Source organism: Octopus bimaculoides, chromosome 6 (assembly GCF_046866305.1).
Source record: "Octopus bimaculoides isolate indiv1 chromosome 6, ASM4686630v1, whole genome shotgun sequence".
In the NCBI taxonomy this organism is placed as follows: Eukaryota; Metazoa; Mollusca; class Cephalopoda; order Octopoda; family Octopodidae; genus Octopus; species Octopus bimaculoides.
The window spans coordinates 764,508-784,335 of record NC_142933.1 but is presented as its reverse complement, the minus strand read 5'-3'; the positions used below and the strand labels follow the sequence as shown (position 1 = coordinate 784,335).

General features: G+C 36.8%; 1 protein-coding gene across 4 annotated transcripts in view; it reads left to right on the top strand.

Annotated features, from left to right (window-relative positions):
• The window catches only part of LOC106881345 (SPARC-related modular calcium-binding protein 1), a 169,979-nt gene that overhangs the window by 54,711 nt on the left and 95,440 nt on the right, over nt 1–19,828 (top strand). For all 4 annotated transcript variants that reach the window (XM_089353333.1, XM_089353330.1, XM_089353332.1 and 1 more), the window contains exons 2-3: nt 180–351; nt 9,021–9,071. In XM_089353333.1, coding sequence (XP_089209459.1) covers nt 180–351; nt 9,021–9,071 — 223 coding nt within the window. The remainder of the gene's footprint in view (nt 1–179; nt 352–9,020; nt 9,072–19,828) is intronic.

Genomic DNA, 19,828 nt, shown 5'->3' with positions numbered 1-19,828 from the left:
TAAATAAAAATGGGATGTTCATGGTTGAAATTTGTTTCGGTCAAAGGTCTGCTGGAAGAACATGTTAGACTTCAAGCTCAACAGCAGCAACAATAACAACACCATCATCAACAGGATCACCAATAAATCCTGTTATGAAGACTCTTGTCATAACGCTCTTTCCATGTTTCTTGTTACAGATGTTGTTCACTGCTCTGCGAGATTCCGACTGTGACGTCAACTGTACGAACATTAGAAGGAAGACGTTGTGTGCATCCGATGGTTTATCTTACCAAACCCGTTGTGATATTCAGCGGGCTCTTCAATGTAAGAACTGGACCGTTGGCACCGATCACAGGCGGCCCTGCCCAAGTAAGCAAATACAACTTCCTTTCTTTCACCGTTCTTTTCTCTTCTATCTTTCTCCTCCTTATTTCTCGTATTCCACTTTCTTATTTACTGACATCATTAAAACAACCACCACCACATTCACCTACCGTGTCACTTCACCACCACCACCACCAACAACAACAACAACAATAATAACAACAACAACAACAACACGTCTATCATTCACAATACTACTGACACTCTGCCATCATTTTATGTATGTGTTTTTGTTACTTGTTATGTTGAATCTATAAGAGAACACTCCACAATTCGCCCATTAAGCTGTATACGAACGCGGCTGTTGAACTCTTTGCATCTCTCCTGTAATAAACTAGAAATTATAAAGACAGAATATTCATTATATTCATTTAAAGACAATATTTATTAAACGATTGTCTTAGATATTTTCTCAGGTGCTAATGAACCATTATAAGCTTGCGTTGGTTTGTGTACCCTTGAGTTGCTAACAAGACCAGCTTTTTAGAAAGATTAGCTCGGCTACAATGTGAAGGGTCGAAGGGATTATTGATATCTATGGAATTTTCTTTTCTTGTGTCTCGTTTCAGATTTGCGTGTTTAAAGCGATTCTCTTCAAATTGCTTGGCCTCATTGGGTGTATATTTTTCCATGATGCCCTATTAACTGCATGTTTTTCTCATAGGGTCCTTTTTCAGTCCATTGGTTCTCCATAGGATAGACGCTTTGGAATATTCCCATCTTCCACACAAACCAAATGATCTCCCCAACATCAGCCTGCTACGTCGCAAATGAGCTTCTATGCTTACAGCAGTTGCTAACTCGAAAATGTCAGACATCACTTAGATATTCACTCTAAGACATACAAGGAAATTTTGTCGAAGACGCTTCTACTGAAAACGCTTCCAACTGTTTAACATATTTCGAATAGTCTTCGGTTAGTTCCGATCCGCAGGCTTACGACCAAAGCCATGCTAACCGTCGTGCTCAGTATACAATATTTAAGACCACATTAATATATCCTTCCTACTATAGGGACAAAGCCTAAAATTTTGAGGGATGGAGTTAGTTGATTACGTCGACCGCAGTACCCAACTCGTACTTATCTTATCGACCCCGGTATTTGAATTCAGAACGTACAGACAGACAAAATGGCGTTATGCATTTTGTCGGTGTGCTAACGATTATACTAGCATGATGTCTTAGACTAGATTAATATATAATTCTCTTATTTAAGAATATGATTGAGGAAGATTTGGTTGCTATTTCTACCAGACTGAGTGATCACATAGAGGCTTCTGCGTTGGTTTGTGTTGCTGTGGTTATGCTGTCCTTATTGATGATGATATGCTTGTTGTTGCTGACGATGTTGCTTTTGTTTTTATTATTATTGCTGTTGTTTTTATTGTTGACGTTGTTGTTGCTCGTGACGTTGATGTTATTGTTATTGCTGTTGTTGTTGAAATTGTCAATGCCTACACTACCCGCCGTCCTACCCACATCACTCCCCACCAACAATTCTTTAATAAATTCATGTGTAACGGTTTAGCTGGGACAATCCAGCCACCTCCATTGATTAAACGGCAGAAATAATTAATATTGATGAAGGGGAATGAGAAAGCAGAGAGGAGAAGAAGATAAGTCTGACAAATAGATTTTAATTAAATATTTATTATTGTTGCTGTATAGTCAGAGAACGGTCTTTGAAAAGGGCAATTGCCCTTCGTATCCAGGGTGACCATGAATCTGTTGTACTCCTCTATTAGTCATAGATGAAATTCGTTTTGTATCATAAGGATATCATCATCATTATTAGTAGTAGTATACCATGTCTACTTATATTTCATGGCTGTTTTGTTAATCATTCGATTTTCTCTCAAACTCAATCATTGGTCATATAGAGAAAGGTTTTCTTACCTTTCTTTAATCGCAGTATTCTGTAGCCTCATTGTTGCTGAGGTTTTGATCTTTTCCCAATTTCTGCTGCTCGTTCTCCCTTTTCTGTCCTTTCAACCTCTGTTTTATGTGTCTTGGCTTCCTTGAAGACAGAAATTTGTTTTGTTCGTGTTTTGTAACGATTTTTTGTATTAGTCTCCTGTTATACCTAAATATTTATGTAGTTCTAAAATAGATATTTTATGATAGTTTCTTGTTACATGAAGCCTAACTCCCTAAATATAATCATTTTATGTGAGATTTTAAGGGGTACATTGTAAACGCATTTATTAATTTTAGCGTTGGAGCATCTTGAGCGCTGGTACCTAGAGTGCCTTCTATCTAATTTTTTGCACCTTGCTTTAAGTTATAATCTTGTGCGTGTATATTATTCTTTCATTATATTTGCTTTCATTGATTCCTAAGTATCTGTTTGCACCTCTTTGTGGTAATTCTCTCATATAAGCTTCTATAGTATTCCTAATTTTCCTCCCATGAAAGTTCTTTTGCTGTATTTCAGTAATCTGAATCTCGTATCACTTTCTCTAAAAACCATGTACTCTCTGCTGTAGTGTTTCTACTTGTTTATTATATGCAGCATACAGTTTGAGGTCGTCCACATACAAATGATGGTTGATTGTGTTATTGTAGCATTCGTATGCAAGTCCAGTTTGATTTAACCCGTCGGTTAGAGGTATGGAGAGGAATCCCTTTCGAATTTTATAATTCTAATAAATTTTTTTAAAGGTCCTTCTTTTATTTTTCTCTACAAAATTGGCTGTTTGTGATTCTTGACGTGTTTCATGTGTCTTCCCATGACAAGTGGTACCTTACTGTTAATGTTTCCTGAGAGCATTTGTGAGAAACACTGTCAAAAGCTTTCTGGGATTCATCCAATGACATACTCAGATCTTTCTCCTCTCGTTCTTCGATTATGGTTTTGTTGATCAGTAATTGATCTTTACAGCCATATACACTTTGGCAGCATTCTTACTAGTCTTCTGGGAAGGGAACAAGTTTTCCCCTTTATTTATCCAGCAGTATTATTGCATTTAAAGCTTTACAGGATGCAGTAAGTCATGTTATGGGTCTTTAAGTTTTGAGTGGCTATTTTTATATTTCTTCAGTCTTGATAATTAACATGGTTTCACCTCAATGAACCAGTAAAGAGCTACTTCCGGTCCATATTTTAAAGAGAAATTTGGAATAATAACATGTCGTTGTGTCTTTTAATTTTACAACGTTTGCGTCACTTCTTCTGTTGCTAAGCTTTGCTCCCCCACCTCAGATATTATATTCATCGTTTGGAACATTCTCGTCTGAGATGATTCTTTCCATGTCCATACTATTCCTCCAAATTCTTCTACATATCTTGTTGTTGCATTGATATCTACGTTATTTTTACCAGGTTCTTGATATAATCTGTTTTGTTCAAAGAATCCTTGTGGATTTCGCTATCGACAAATTCTTTGCGATTTTGGGATGATCTCTTGTTTCAGATGTTCTTTGATTTCGGATTCTTCTTTTTGATATTTTATATTTCTCTTATATTTATCTCCTCTTCCATTCTTTTGGGGTTTTTTTTCAATTGAGTTATATTATTTTTTTAAGAACTGAGAGCGAGTTTTCTCATCTTCCCTTTTTTCCCCTATATATTAGCTTTCCATGCTGGTTGCTTTGTTCTTGATATTCCTTTACGTCTAGTTTTGAGAGAAAGGTATCTTCTTACCTTTCTAATTACAGTGGTTACTACATATATTATTTCATTCAGCCTGTTGATCTTATGTTTTGTGTCTGCTTTAATTAAGTCTATCAAAGCCAGGCTTGACTTTTCGTTATTGTTGCTACTTTATCGTTGAGTTACATTTTGGGGATGTAATTTCTTGACAAAGATACTTTTTCTTTGTAATTCTTGAATTATTTCCATCTTTAAGATCTCATCATATTTCCTTCTATCATCTTATTTTTGTTTGCATTATTCTGCTTCTATTTTTGCCGATCTACATTCTGTAAGTATTCTGCTGTTTCGTTTTGTTATGTTTTGTTATTTTCATATATTTGTGTTTTACGTTCTCAACGTTTTGGGCTTGTTACTTCCGTTGCATTCTTTCTTTTAAAAGTTCTATTTAAATTTCTGGTATTTTTCTGTTTTGAGAATGTACCCCTTAAATCATCTATTTGTGCCCGAGAGCGCATTTAAATTTGGCTATTTTCTCAACAAATTGTATACGAATATATTGTCGTAATTTTGTTTGGGTGGAGTAATGTCGCTGTAAATTATACATGTACAATGAAAACGTATTCCTCCTCCCTTGTTCATGTCTGTTTTATTTGCGAGATTTGAATGGACCTTAACATCAGTTATATGTAGTAATGACCAATTCTTCAACATTTTCAACAATTTCATCGATTTGATTTGTTGTTTAATCGTTGTTGTTGGATATTTTTCGGACCATCCAAGCAACATTCTTTTATGTTAACCGTTCTCAGCATCAGGTTGACCTCGTAATGCAATCGTTGATGCACTGAAATAACACCAAACTATCTCCGTTGCTCTCACTCGCCTCGCAAAAATCAGGTTCTTCTTTAAGCTTAAGAATAATTTGATTTTGGTTTTTAATTGCCACGTCTTAGACAGTTTTTCAAATTCCTTTGCTGGGATGTTTCTATCAGCAGGCAATTATTATTATCATTATTATTATTATTATTATTATTATCATTATTATTATTATTATTATTATTATCATTATTATGTTGCTTTTTTTTTCTTCTTTCTTCAAATTTTCTTCCATTTCTCGCCGAGTGTTTTCCATACACCTAGGGCAGAGAAACCCATTGTATGCATTCCCAGTTTACACACGCAAATTCACAGGTAAAATATGTATTAAAATAATAATAATAAAAAAACTAATAAATAAAAAAAAATCATGAATGGATGTTGTTTTCACAGCGATAATGTTCTTCTCAGTACATGAGTCGTTCCAGTTATCACGATTTTTTGCACTTCCTGTAGGGATGGTAAACCTGGTATCATTTTCAAATAGGTTTCAGTACCTTTTTTTATCATTCCTAGAGATCCTACAATCACTGGTACGGTCGTCGCCTTGAGTAGCAAGTCTTTATATTTACTGATCTTGTCAAATTCTTTCGTCGCTATATTATGGTCGCAGGGAATACTCATGTCAATTAATAAACACGTCTTCTTTGTCTGATCTTTTATAATAATATCCGGTTTATTAGCTTTTATAGCCTTGCCGGCATGTACAGGGAAGTCTCAGAGAATCGATGCATTTTCTCCCTCAGTCACAGCTTCAGGATGGTGTTTATACCATTTGTCAGCGGTTTTGATTTTATAATGCCGACATATTGTCCAGTGTAAATACTGGCCATTATTATTATTATTATTATTATTATTATTATTATTATTATTATTATTATTATTATTATTATTATTATTATTGCCTTTGCACAGCTTCTAACGCTGGAGATGTACAACGGTGTCAGCTGTTCACTACCAGTGAACTAAGGTAATACCTCTTATTTTTCGAGCACCTTCCGGAGTATTCGAGCGGTTCCAAGCAGTGCTGTTTTCTGCAAGTGCTCCACCCTTATTGCAGCCCCTATTTGTTCCGTGTACTTCTCGAGATTTTTACTCACTGTTCCCCGGGCTCCGACAATTATTGATACTACTGCTACCTTTTTCATCGACCACAACTGCTTAGCCTCCCAAGCTAACCCGTCATATCTCTGGACTTTTCTTTCTTCCTTATCGCATACCTTGTTGTCAGCTGGGCATGATATATCTATGATCCAGCATAGTTTGTTTTCTTTCTCAATTAAAACTATGTTTGGTTTCCTATTCTCAATCTCATGGTCGCACTGAATCATAAAATCCCACAGGATCTTTGCATTATCATTTTCGATGATGCCTTCGGGTTTGTGGTCGTACCAGTTTCTTGCTCTGTCAAGTCCATACTTATTGCAAAGTTTCCAATGGACAATCCTTGCTATATTGTCGTGGCGTCTCTTATATTCCTTCTGGGCTAGTGGCGTACATTGGCTGGTAATATCCCATACGGTTTCACCCTTTTGTCCACAGGTTGTTGTTGTTGTTGTTGTTGTTGTTGTTACTTACAGACTAGAAATGCATCAACTATTTCCTTTCATAAAACAAAGATGTCATTGGTTAACAAAAATGCGCAAAAATATAAGCAAAATGTAAAAAAGCGAAAATTTAATAATTTGAAAATTCAAATGTTCAGTGATGGAGATGTATAAAAATACAAAAAGTTGACAAAATCTTCACCGTTAACAAATATTATGTCAAGAATTAGTTTAATATATCTACAGAACAAGGCGGCGAGGTGGCAGAATCGTTAGCACGCCGGGCGAAATGCTTAACGGTATTTCATCTGTCTTTACGTTCTGAGCTCAAATTCTGCCGAGGTCGACTTTGCCTTTCATCCTTTCGGGGTCGATAAATCAAATACCAGTTGCGTACTGGGGTCCATCTAATCGACTGGCTACCTCCCCCAAAATTTCGGGCCTTGTGCTTAGAATAGAAAAGAATATACCTACGGAATGTGTCTACTCTAAGTAATTTGTCAATGTACTTAAGAGAAGTGGCTGTGTGCCACTCCGGAATGGCACATTCTTTAACCACCACTAATATATTAATCCAACAGTTAAATCCTAACAGTTTCTTGTTCGCTGCGGCACAACGTCAGCGTCATTGGATATTGCAATGAGGATTATTAATAAAACTTGTCATTTTCGTTGGCTATCTTTCATAAGCGTGCTTTCGTCCTTAGTCAGGTGTTAAAAGTCGATATCAGGTTTACTACAGGCAACCTGATATATATATATATGTGTATGTGTGTGTGTATGTGTGTACATACTTACATACATGCTCACATACACACACGTATATTTATGTATGTATATTTATGTGTGTGTATATATATATACGCATATATATATATATATATATATATATATATATATATATATATATATATATATATATATATATATATATATATATATAGATATGCAGGGCAGGGAATCGTCAATTAGTAATAAAATTAATAATTAACAATTTTGCCGGGTAGCTCAGTATGAAAAAACCTTTTCGGTAAAAATCATTTATAATCATAAATATATAGGGATTGACAGTAACCTGCTTCTCCAACATACTGAGAATTCAGAAATAGCAGCCAAAGAACTACTGATTCCAAGACTACAAATTATTACTCTAAAATTGATAGCAATATTTTTGATACACACAGAACAAAAACTGTTTTTTGTTCTGTGTGTATCAAAAATATCGCTATCAATCTGGAGTAATAATTTGTAGTTTTGAAATCAGTAGTTCTTTGACTGCTATTTCTGAATTCTCAGTATGTTGGAGAAGCAGGTTACTGTCAATCCCTATATATTTATGATTATATATATATATATATATATATATATATATATATATATATATATATATATATATATATATATATATATATATATATATATATATATATATATATATATATATATATATACATACATACACATATATATACACATATATATACATATATATATACATATACACACATATATATATACATACATATATCTATACACACATATATTATATGGAGAATTTGTTTCTATTGCTTCCTCCAGAGTCATATCCCAATGATGATCAGATTCGTCGCAAAAACTCATGTAAGAAACAAATCTCCGGTAATGCAGTAATGAAAATTCGGGAATCCAAAATTTCAGGATTGTGGGTCCGGATTCGGCCCGGAATGTTTTTAATTTACTCACGAAGTCAACCTGATTCGAAAATGGTGTGATATGTTGGGCAACTGCCTCTGGGAGTAAAGTTGAAAAAGTGTGACACACTGACATTCTCATTTATTATATTATATCATATTATTATTTTATGTTAAGGCGGCGAGCTGGCAGAATCGGTAGCACGCCGGGCGAATTTCTTAGCTTTATTTCCTCTGCCGTTAGACTTTGAATTCGAATTCTTCCGCGGACGACTTTACTTTTCATCGTTTCGGAGTCGATAAAATTAGTACCAGTTACGTACTGGTGTGGATGTAATGGACTTAATCCCTTCTCCTAAAATTTTAGGCCTTGTGCTTCCAGTAGAAAGGATTTTTTATAGTTCAAAAAGTGTGACACACTGACATTCATATTTATTATATTAGAAATGTTTAATTTTGGGGTAACTTTATTTCAGTTAAAGTGTATTTTATATATATATTTATGCGTGTGTGTGTGTGTGTGTGTGTGTGTGTGTGTGTGTGTATGTGTGTGTGTCAGTATGTTGGCGACGGGAATTTCTGTCAAAGAGACATGGTTAAACAAAGTTGTACATCATCTCTCTCTTTCTCTCTCTCTCTTACTATTACTCCCACTGCCACCATCAACATTACTACTTTTAATAAAACATCAACTCTCCCTAAATTTCTTGTCTCTCTTTTTCTCCCTCTCTTTTCTCTCTCTCTGTTTTCGACACTGCCCTCAACCTTGCCTGCTATTACTCTCACCCCATCATGAGGAATAGTAGTGGTGTTATTGAATAGTGTGAGAGGGCGTCTAACAGTGACACACTGACACACGCAAATTAATTTTCGCAATTATTATATAATATATATATATATGCTTTTGATTCTTTCCTTCACATTGCACCTCTTTATTTACTGTTATATTTTACTATTTCGTTTAAGATCTGAGAAACCAACAACAGGATAATCCGAATGATGCTTTATCAGTCTTTGGTGAGTTGCTCTGTGACCTTTCCTCTCTCTTCTGTTTTTACACACGCTTCACCGCGTTTCCTTGGCGCGTATATATATAAATACAAACGCATATGTACACTTATCCGTGTGTATATGTACTTATGCATACACACACACACACACACACACGCACACACACACACACACACACACACACACACATAAGCACAAGTGTATGTGTCTATACTGTATATATACCCCTTGGGGGTCCGCAAAGGTAGTACTGGGGTTACGTGAACTAAATTCAATATTATGCATACACACACACATATGAATAATATAATGTATATATATATATAAATAATATATATATAAATAATAAATGCATATATATATATATAATATATATATATATTTGCATATATATATAGATATATATAGATATAGATATATGCATATATACAGGACGTCACCAACAGCAAACAACATGAAATACGAAAACAAATGAGTTAAATATACAAACAACGAGAGAAAAAATGGAAAACAGGGCTAGTAACATAAAGAACGACCCTTCATCAGTTGTCGGCTGTCTATCTACTCCTCATTTCGAGCAATATATATATATAGAGAGAGACAAATACATAAGGATAAGCATATCAAAAGGGGTCTGTGGGAAAAGTCATTTAAATATAAGGGAGTGAAAAGGTTGGGGACCACTGTGTTATAAGCATACGTATACTGTATGTGTGTATGCATGAGTTGTAAGGGCAGAACACGTCCTCCGATCACGAGGTACGTTCTTCGACCCATCAACACTTTCATCCAGTAAATTTCGCTCTTGACCCAATATTGAATACTTTCACCAAAAACGGTTGTTGTTCTTTACTCAACAACCCTAAAAGTAAAACGAATATACAAATCATATAAGCGTATGCATGTGTGCGCAGGCGTATATATATATATATATATATGTATACACACACACGCATATATATATATATATGTATATGTATATATGAAAAAGCACACACATACTTATTCATAAATAGATAGATGTATGTATACACATGTGTATATCTAGGCATAGTATATATTTGTGCGTGTGTATGCGTGTAAAGATCATATATGTACCTACGCCCAAGCGTGCTTATATTTCGAGATATGAACATCAATGTATATCTTTATGTGTGTGATACATACATGTATGTCTATATATTTGTGTAAATATATGTGTGTGCGTGCGTATGAAAATGTATACACACACAAACACATGCGCACACACATACACATACGTACACTCACATACATATATATGGTTGTGTATTTTTGTTTCTCTTCTATGATCTGAAAAACAAACAGGATAAAATCTGGTGATTTCATTTCGAGCCTTTGAATAGATTGTGCGTGTGTGTATAAATGCATCTCTCTACCTATCTATCTATCTATCTATCTATCTATCTATCTATCTATCTATCTGTCTGTCTGTCTGTCTGTCTATATCTGTCTATCTATCTATCTGTCTATCTGTCTATCTATCTATCTCTATCTATCTATCTATCTATCTATCTATCTATCTATCTACGTATGTATGCATGTATGTATATATCTATGCTTTGGCATGTATGTAGATGTGTGTGTGTCTCTCTATATGCGTGTAAGCGTATGTGTGTGTTATTATGCGTTTGTTTGGCAAAGTCCAACTCTTTTGAGTCAAATTCAAACCGGAAGGAAGTGTTTTTTGTAAAAAACTGTCCGTTTTTTGGTTTTTCTCTCCAGCTTTTTACATCTTTCTCCTTTTCTTATTTTCTTTCTTTCTTTCTTTCGTTCTTTAAACTTCTTCCTTTCTCTCCGTTTTCTTTCCTTCCCATCATCTTTCGTTTTTCTCTTGTTTATTTCGGTCTCTTCTTTCATTTTTCCCCACCGAGTTCTTTGATTTTTAAATATTTATTCCCCCTCTCCCCCTCTCCGCTCCTCTCTCTCTCTCTCTCTCTCTCTCTCTATCTCTCTCTCTCTCTCTCTCTCTCTCTCTATCTATCTCTCTCTCTCTCTAGCTAGCGAGCTCACTTTTGTCTTTCTGTCTCTTTTATTCATTATGCTTCTCCGCCATAAACAATCATGTCACGCACATATGTATTCATGAGTAAGCACGTACGTATATATGAGAGTGCATAAGTTTGTGTGTGTTTATGTGTGTGTGTGTGTGTGTGTGTGTGTGTGCATGATGGAAGAAGGGAGTACCCGGTTCACCAATAAAACTAGATAGAAACTTTTGAAGATTTCTAACCCGGCCTCCATTACACACATCTCCCCATCGTCGTTCAAAGCTTGTATTCTCCGTTAAATCAATTGCCAAGTTAGCTTAGTATATATCGGCATAGGAATGGCAGTTTGATTAAGAATGTTACTTCACAAGCCCGTGGTTCCGGTTTCAATTTCTCTGTGCAGCACACATCTTATGTAATCGTCTTCCACCATGTTTTGTGAGTGGTACTTGAAAGACAAGAATTTGATTGATCATTGTGTGTGTGTGTGTGTGTGTGTGTGTATGCGTGTGTATGTCTACCTATTAATCTATCTGTCTGTCTGTCTGTCTATCTGCCTGCCTACCTGTCTGCCTGTCTGTCTGTCTATCTATCTGTCTGTCCACCTACCTACTTACCTACCTACCTACCTACCTACCTACATAACATGATAATCTTCACAAGGCATAGCTCTTTCAAACTTTTTGTGTCTCATCAGTTCTTTATTGTTTTAACTACTTTGAGAGTTTCAGAAACATGAAGACTGCCTTGTGTTTAAACCACTAAAGAATCTATTTAGGAAACTCAAGTTCAGAACATTAATTCAAAATTACTTCATTGGGAAGTAATTCCATTGGTTGAAAGACTTTATTTCTTGATATAAATATATAATCATATTTGTTTTGTCTTTTATGTATAACATTGGAAATAAATCTACTACTAATCCGTAAAGGGAGCAGCTGGGATTTATGAAACGGATATTAGCTGATTAGTTGTAAATTAATCTTCTTGTGGCACTAATCCTCTTAAAGATGACATGTTGCAATATATACATACATACATACATACATACATACATACATACATACATATATATATATATATATATATATATATATATATATATATATATATATATGTATGTATGTATGTATGTATGTATATATATACACATATATGTGTGTATATATATATATATATATATATATATATATATATATATATATATATGTATGTATGTATGTATGTATATATATACACATATATGTGTGTATATATATATATATATATATATATATATATGCATATATGTGTGTGTGCGTATACATACGTATGTGTGTATTCCGCAGATATCCATTCAAAGTCAGTGATCAAGGCACTGCGATACCAGTCCACACCCTGGGCCTCTCCACTCTGCTGTGTTTTATTCTATGGCCATGGCAATTGTTGCTATAGCTGCTATCACTTATGTTGCATCTCTGAAAAAGCTTGTTCTTGTCATTGTTGAACATCATATCAACTCTAAGGTAATAAAATTATGGCCGAAGACATTTCACATGTGATCACCTATCCTTCAGTCATTAAATCTCAAAGAATACATTATCTAACGTGTCCCTCTATTTTTACGGCAGTAACGTGTAATTTGTGTATGATTCGGCAAATATTTCTTGAAAAGTTGGGTGACTACGTAGAGAGCCCCTCGTTATCTCATCTCGTTTCTGTTGCATTTGTTGAAATTGTTGTTGTTTTCGTTACCTTTGATGACTGAGGCCTTGCTCTTGCAGAAGTTTTATAACCCCGAGTCAGTTTTGATGGATCGAATTGGTAATTTACAGAAGGATTAGGCGTAACTTTTAAATCGTTTTTCTAGAAACGCTGTGCTTAATTCTACGGTAGCACCAAAATCTTCCTTAAATCACACACTTCCGCCTTAAAAAGAAGGAATGACGCATTGATTTATTTGGTCTTAGATATAACTTGAATAGTCACAACTCGAATAATTTTCTGCAATATCAGTTTAGCTGGGACGAAAATACATCGCCAACAACGACAGCAATCACGTTAATCATCGTTGAATATCAATAATTTCGGTAGACCTCAGTTATCGATCATCTTCGATACTAACAACCTTTACTCCAATAGTCACAACAGAGCAGAATCTACAAAAGGTATACGAGGATCTAGTGGTGAACTAAATTGGACAACGAATTAAATGTGCCAGACGCAAGTTTGCAGTACTGCGTTGATTTCGACGCTGTTGAAGGCTTTCTCATAATCAATGAACGCAACGCACAGAGGCAACCGGTACTCTCTCGCTCACTCCGCAGTTCTGAAGGAGACGGGAAAGATCTTGGAGCAGAAAAAGAAGCTGATGGAAAAGCGGAGAAACATGAGTAGAAATGGAGAACGCCTGATAGAATATTCTGTACTCTGCAAGACAATAAGGCGACGTCTTGAGAATGACTTCGAGAGGTACAGAAAAAAGATGCTCCTGAAGACCGCACAAGAACGGAAGAGCCTTCAGAAATACGAAAAGGGAGGTGATGCTTCATAGAACGGAAGTAACGACGCTGAAGAACCAGGATGTCAATGCAATGACCGATAGAAGAGATGTTGAAAAAGTCTGCAAAACCTTCTACACAAACCTCTTTCAATCGAGAGCAGTGGTGGGGCTCCAGTCGTTGGAAAGTGAAGGAGAGAAAGTAACCATCTATTCTGATCAGTGAAGTCGAGAGAGCCCTCAAGCTGATGAACAAAGAAAAAGTACCGGGCAAGGACGATGAAACATATGAAGTGCTGCAGACCGGCGGAGAGTAGCTATGGAAAATCCTATCTCTACGCTTCAACTGCTACTTAGAGGAAGGGTCAATAGCTTCCCAATGGAAGGAGTCAAATACGATCCTGCAGTAAAAGAAGGGTGTTAAGTAAGATCTTAAGAACTATCGTCCCAACCATCCCTTGTCTCATATTTGCAAGCTGTTCACGAAGATAATCGCTGAACAGTTATCTCATCAATTGGATGAGCAGCAACCAAGAGGACAGACAAGGTTCAGAAAGAAGTACAGCACTATAGATCATATATTAACTCTCTTCCCCCCGCCTCTCTCTCTCTCTCTCTCTCTCTCTCTATATATATATATATATATATATATATATATATATATATATATACGCCTACATATATATACACATACATGTATAAATGGATATATATATATATATATATATATATATATATATATATATATATATATATATATATATATATATATATACATTTATATAGACACGTATATGCATATGTATACACACGCTCATATATGTGCATATGATTGATAAATGTGTGTGTCTGTGTATATATGAATATAGAGAGATGGATATAGATACAGACATGAGTAAGTCTATGTATGTATGGATGGATGGATGGATGGAAGGTGGATGTTGGTGGTGGTTTGGCACATTAATCAAACTGTAACATCATCAACAATACAATTATTTCTTTAGGTCTAAACCAGAATGATTTGCCTCTAGACAACAACAACAACAACAGCTTCCTGCAAGCCACCACACCTGCAGGTGCTAATTGTAAACTAAGGGGAGTCCACCTGTGTATCAGTCACTGAAATGCTCTTACATACATACATACATACATACATACATACATGTGTATTTGTACGTATGAGAGTGAAATGTACGAATATGTGTGTGTGTGTGTATGTATGTATGTATGTGCGTATATATATATATGTGTGTGTGTGTGTGCGTGTGTGTGTGCGTGTGTGTGTGTGCATGTAATGTACATATGTACATAATTACAAGCACATGGAAGATAGATATCAGCTTTATTATAAGACATGGTGACGGAAGGGGCAATAACAATATACATTTATATATATATATATATATATATATATATATAGACATATATATAGACACACACACACACACACACACACACACACACACACACACACACATATATATATATAGACATATATATGTGTGCGTGTGCGTATCTATTTTCTCTTTATGTATCTATATATATATATATGTATATATATATATATATATATATATATATATATATATATATATATATATATATATATATATATGGGTACATAAGAGGGAAAGAGTAAGGAGAGAGAAATAGAGGGCTAGAATAAAGAATAAGAGTAGTTACTGAACACACACTCATACACACATATACATACATGCATACATACATATACACTTACATATGTGTATAATTGTGTGTATGTGTGTGTGTGTGTAGCCAGGTGGATGCATGGCGAGAGAGAGGGTATATGTCTATCTAGGACGCACCTGAAGACGGTGGGAGATGAGACTGATCAAATCGTAATATAAAACAGAAACAGGCAAATAAACGTCGGGGCTTCAACGTCTGGAATTGTGAAACAGGAACATAATAAGTCATCTGGTGGTGGTGGTGGTGGTGGTGGTGGTGGTGGTGGTGGTGGTGGTAGTGGTGAGGGGGGGGGGCGACTGACTCACCCATCACCAACACGTTAAAATACCTACCACACTAACAACATATACTATTATACCACGTACCCACCTTCTTACCTTCATCCCTACCTCTCTGCCTCTCTCTCGTCCCCTCATTGTCGCAGTGCACCCTCTCCTCTCTCTTATACTCTTACTGCAATCATTTTTACTAATATACTTTATTGTCTTCTCTCCTCTACTCTTACTACAACCCCTTCAATAATTCTAACACAACCTCTCTATTCTTACAACTCCTACCACCCTGATGTTTCTATTCTTCTCTGTCTCATCTTCTCTTACTACAACAATTATCCCTCCCATGCTGGGGCACTGTCTCGAAGGGTTCAGTCGAATAAATCAAACACAGGGCATATTTTTCTAAGCGTGGTACTTAATCCATCGGTTTCATTTGTCGAACCACTAGATTACGCAGGCTTCCACTCAGTTTCCGTCTTGCAAATACACTCACTGGGCGTTGCTGTAAGACACTTTCCCCAAGATGCTGTGCAGTGGAACTGAACCCGAAACCACGTGCTTGTAAAGCGATCTAACCGCCATATTAAATGCCCCTAGCAAAGAAAAGCTACATAAGATAATGTAGTCCTGGGTAAACTGAGAATATAATGAGTGGTCATGGTCGGAACGCTTTGATCTTAAATCTGCTGAGTTAGAGTTAACCTGGAACAATAACAACAGCAACACTCACAATACACGCTGTTGGCAAATCCTTCTTCTCCAAATGCCACCCCCTGGAACTTCAGTTTGGTTCATGTGATCTCTTGTATACATACATCAATCTCAGAAGACATCCAAAACACCATTTTTGAAAGACTGCGTAGTTTATGATGACGTTTGTTGTTGTTGTTTAACCCCAGGTTAGTCCTGATCCAACACAGCTCTATGATCCAATGCATTCCAGTAGCGACCACACTATATCTTTAGATATAACAAACGTTGTCTCAATTTGAAAAAAAAAAAAAAAGGTGGTATTATTAGAATGAATTGCAGCGGCCGATCGGGGGTACGTAACTCGGAAATCAGGGAGCCTCAACTTGCCCACATTGAGAGGTCATTGCTTCGGTTCTACGGATATGTGATTAGATAGAATGTTGCAGGAAAGAATCGAAGACGAATTCTTTAAGCCGAGCCCAAACGGTAGGAGATCTAGGGGTAGACGAGGAACGACGTGGTTGGATGATGTTCATAGATTCGGTTACGCTTGGGAATCTAACAGGAGAATGTATTGATGGTAGGACTCTGTGTACGAGGCATCGGGGGGGGGGGGGGGGTTGAGGATATGCGATTAACATGCACTGTGCAGGGGGTACCTGAGGACACTACTGCCACAACCATCCATGTAATAGTGAGCGGAGAAAATAGATAAATGTGATTAGAGAGGGCGGTTACATTGCTATATTTAGTAAATAAAACAATCATGTAGAAGCTCCCTTTTCAACTCACCATGTGAGCTTGTTGTAATTGTTGTTGTTTAGCCCCAGGTCATACGTGACCGAACAGACCTATTATAAAGAGCATTCCTGTCGTGACCATCTCGTCTTAGGTGCAAGCAACCTAGGACCACTTTCATGAATGTCCTTTAGCAGATTTCATGAAGATTTAATTGGTATTTCTAGCAGATGAAGTGACTGTGTAGAAGCTAATTCGTTGACCCATGTGTGTGTGTATGCGTGTGTATGCGTGTGTGTGTGTGTGTGTGTGACTGTGTGCGTGCAATGTTATCTGAGTTTGGTTATTTAACCCAAGGTCAGTCCTGACCCATTAAGGTCTATGGTCAAAAATGTTCTACATTAACCATCTCGTCTTGTATTCAGGAATAGTGTATAGAAGACATTATCCTATATGTTCTTTGTTCATTTGAAGACAGTAGCGTGTTTTCTTAGGGTTATTTGACTCCTATTGCTTCTCTGCCGGCGACCCACATAAATGGGAGCGTTTTAGTTTATGGCGTTTCTATAAAATAAGTGGTGTGTTTGTGTGTGGTGTAAATGAAGCATCTGTGCTTGTGTGTGTGTATATGTGCTTGTAAATCTACTACTACTACTACTACTACTACTACTACTACTACTACTACTACTACTACTACTACTACTAATTCTACTAATTCTACTGTCTTCCCTGGGTTTCTGTATTGCTGCAAGCCTCAGTCCTCTCTACTTTGTCGGCAGTGGGTTGATGACGGAAAACAGTAGACGGGCAACCAACCTATAAACACTTGTTGGCAACTGATCAAAACCTCTCACAGTGACGGGCTCTTATCAAAGAAATTGTGAGGGATCGTTCGTCGATCAGTTTGTACAACGAAGAAACGCATTTTACTTATTTTTTTGCTTCCTCTCCCTTCGTTCCTCTCACACATCTCTAGCTTCACTCTCTCCTGCTCTCTCTGTGCACAATTACATTCTTCATTTGCTTACGACACCATCACTTTCTTTCGCTTGCTCTCAGTCTGATGAAGAACAAGAACCCGAAGCGTCAGTTTCTTCACTCCTTACGAAATTTGAAATTTCCCCCCTATGTATGAGACGCATGGCCTAATGGCTAAGGTGCTGTTCTTACAATCATAAAGATCGTAGACTTATTGTAAAACAAAGCGGTGTGTTGTTTCCTTGAGCAAGACACTTCATTTCATGCTCCAGTCTACTCTGCTAAAAATGAGTATCAATCTAGTGGTAGTGTCGCACTCCCTTCTTTCAAATCCTTCGCAATGAATCGGCCTGAAAATTACATAAAGGGTACACATATGTGTGCGGAGTACTCAGCCACGGGTAGTTTAGTTGGTCGAATAACTGAATCCTCGTCGTCGATGCTGAGAAGCTCTGTCGTTATGCCGAACTATATAAACTGTATGAGTCATTTTACGGCCGATTTTCGAGGGATAATTGGCTTCTGTTTCTTGCAGTCTAGCGATCACGTAGGGGCTCCTTGTCTAGCTGGAGTGTGTGTGTTTGTGGAGAGCATTGGTGTGAGGGGGCTGTGTGACTAGGAAGCATTCGACGAAACTAAGAGTCGGGTGGACGTAGAGAAGGGGTTGGGGGAGGAGACAGTGAGGTAGTGAGGCGGAGGGGAGGTGTAAGTGGGGAAGATCATCTGGCCTAATCGATTTGTGCTAGATGCGTTGAAGTAGAACACTTTCAAGAAAACTGTTATTAGTAAGAAGGAAAGAGAAAGAGAGAGAGAGAGAGGGAGGAGGGCTGAGAAGGAGGAGGGTGAATAAGAGGCTGGTGTTACTTGATGTGGCGTGGTGGTAGTAAGAGGATAGGTGGCGACAACAAACTCCTTCTGCTGTATCTGATAGTATCACGTCTGAATAATAATATAAAAATAAACACACACACACACACTTACGAACAATTGCACGCATTTGTGTGCGTGTATGTGTCTATGTGCGTTTTATGTTTATACACGTATGTATATTTATATACACACATATATATATATGTATATTCGTATAGATATATTTATGCAGGCATATGTTATACAGACACTGGCACACAAGCATATATATATATATATATATATATATATATATATATATATTATGTATGTACACACAAGCAGACACATATAAATACGTACATGTATTATTAGAGTGTGCGTATGGGTGTGCGTATGTGTGTGTGTGCGTGTGTGTGTGTGTGCGTGTGTGTGTGTATCCTGCTACCGTCAGTAAAATACACAAAAACAAACACTTGTTCCTGTCCAGGTGCAACTTCCCCCTACGACAGAGATTTTAAGACCATCTGGGTAGTATGTGTTTGACATTGGGGTATGGAGTGTTGTGTGAGACTATGCCATTGGGTAGAGGCTATACTAACGGTGGGGCAATGCTGCTGCTATTGCAGCTGCTGCTACTGTTGTCGGGGTGGTTGTATTAGTAGTGGGGTTTGAACCAAAAGTTTGAGAGGCGAAACTAAATAATGTATAAATACGAACACACATACATACCTGCACATATACATACACCCACACACATTGCTTCCCAGCCACATGGTTCCGGGTTCAGTCCCACTGCGTAGCACCTTCGGTGAGTGTCTTCTGCTATAGCCTAGGGTCGACCAACGCCTTGTGAGTGGATTTGGTAAACGGAAACTGAAAGAAGCCTGTCGGATATATATGTATATATATCTATGTGTGTGTATGTATTTGTGTCTATGTTTGCCCCCGCCCCCACTGTCTGACAACCGATATATGTGTGTCTGCGCCCCCGTAACGTAGCGGTTCGACAAAAGAAACCGATAGAGTAAG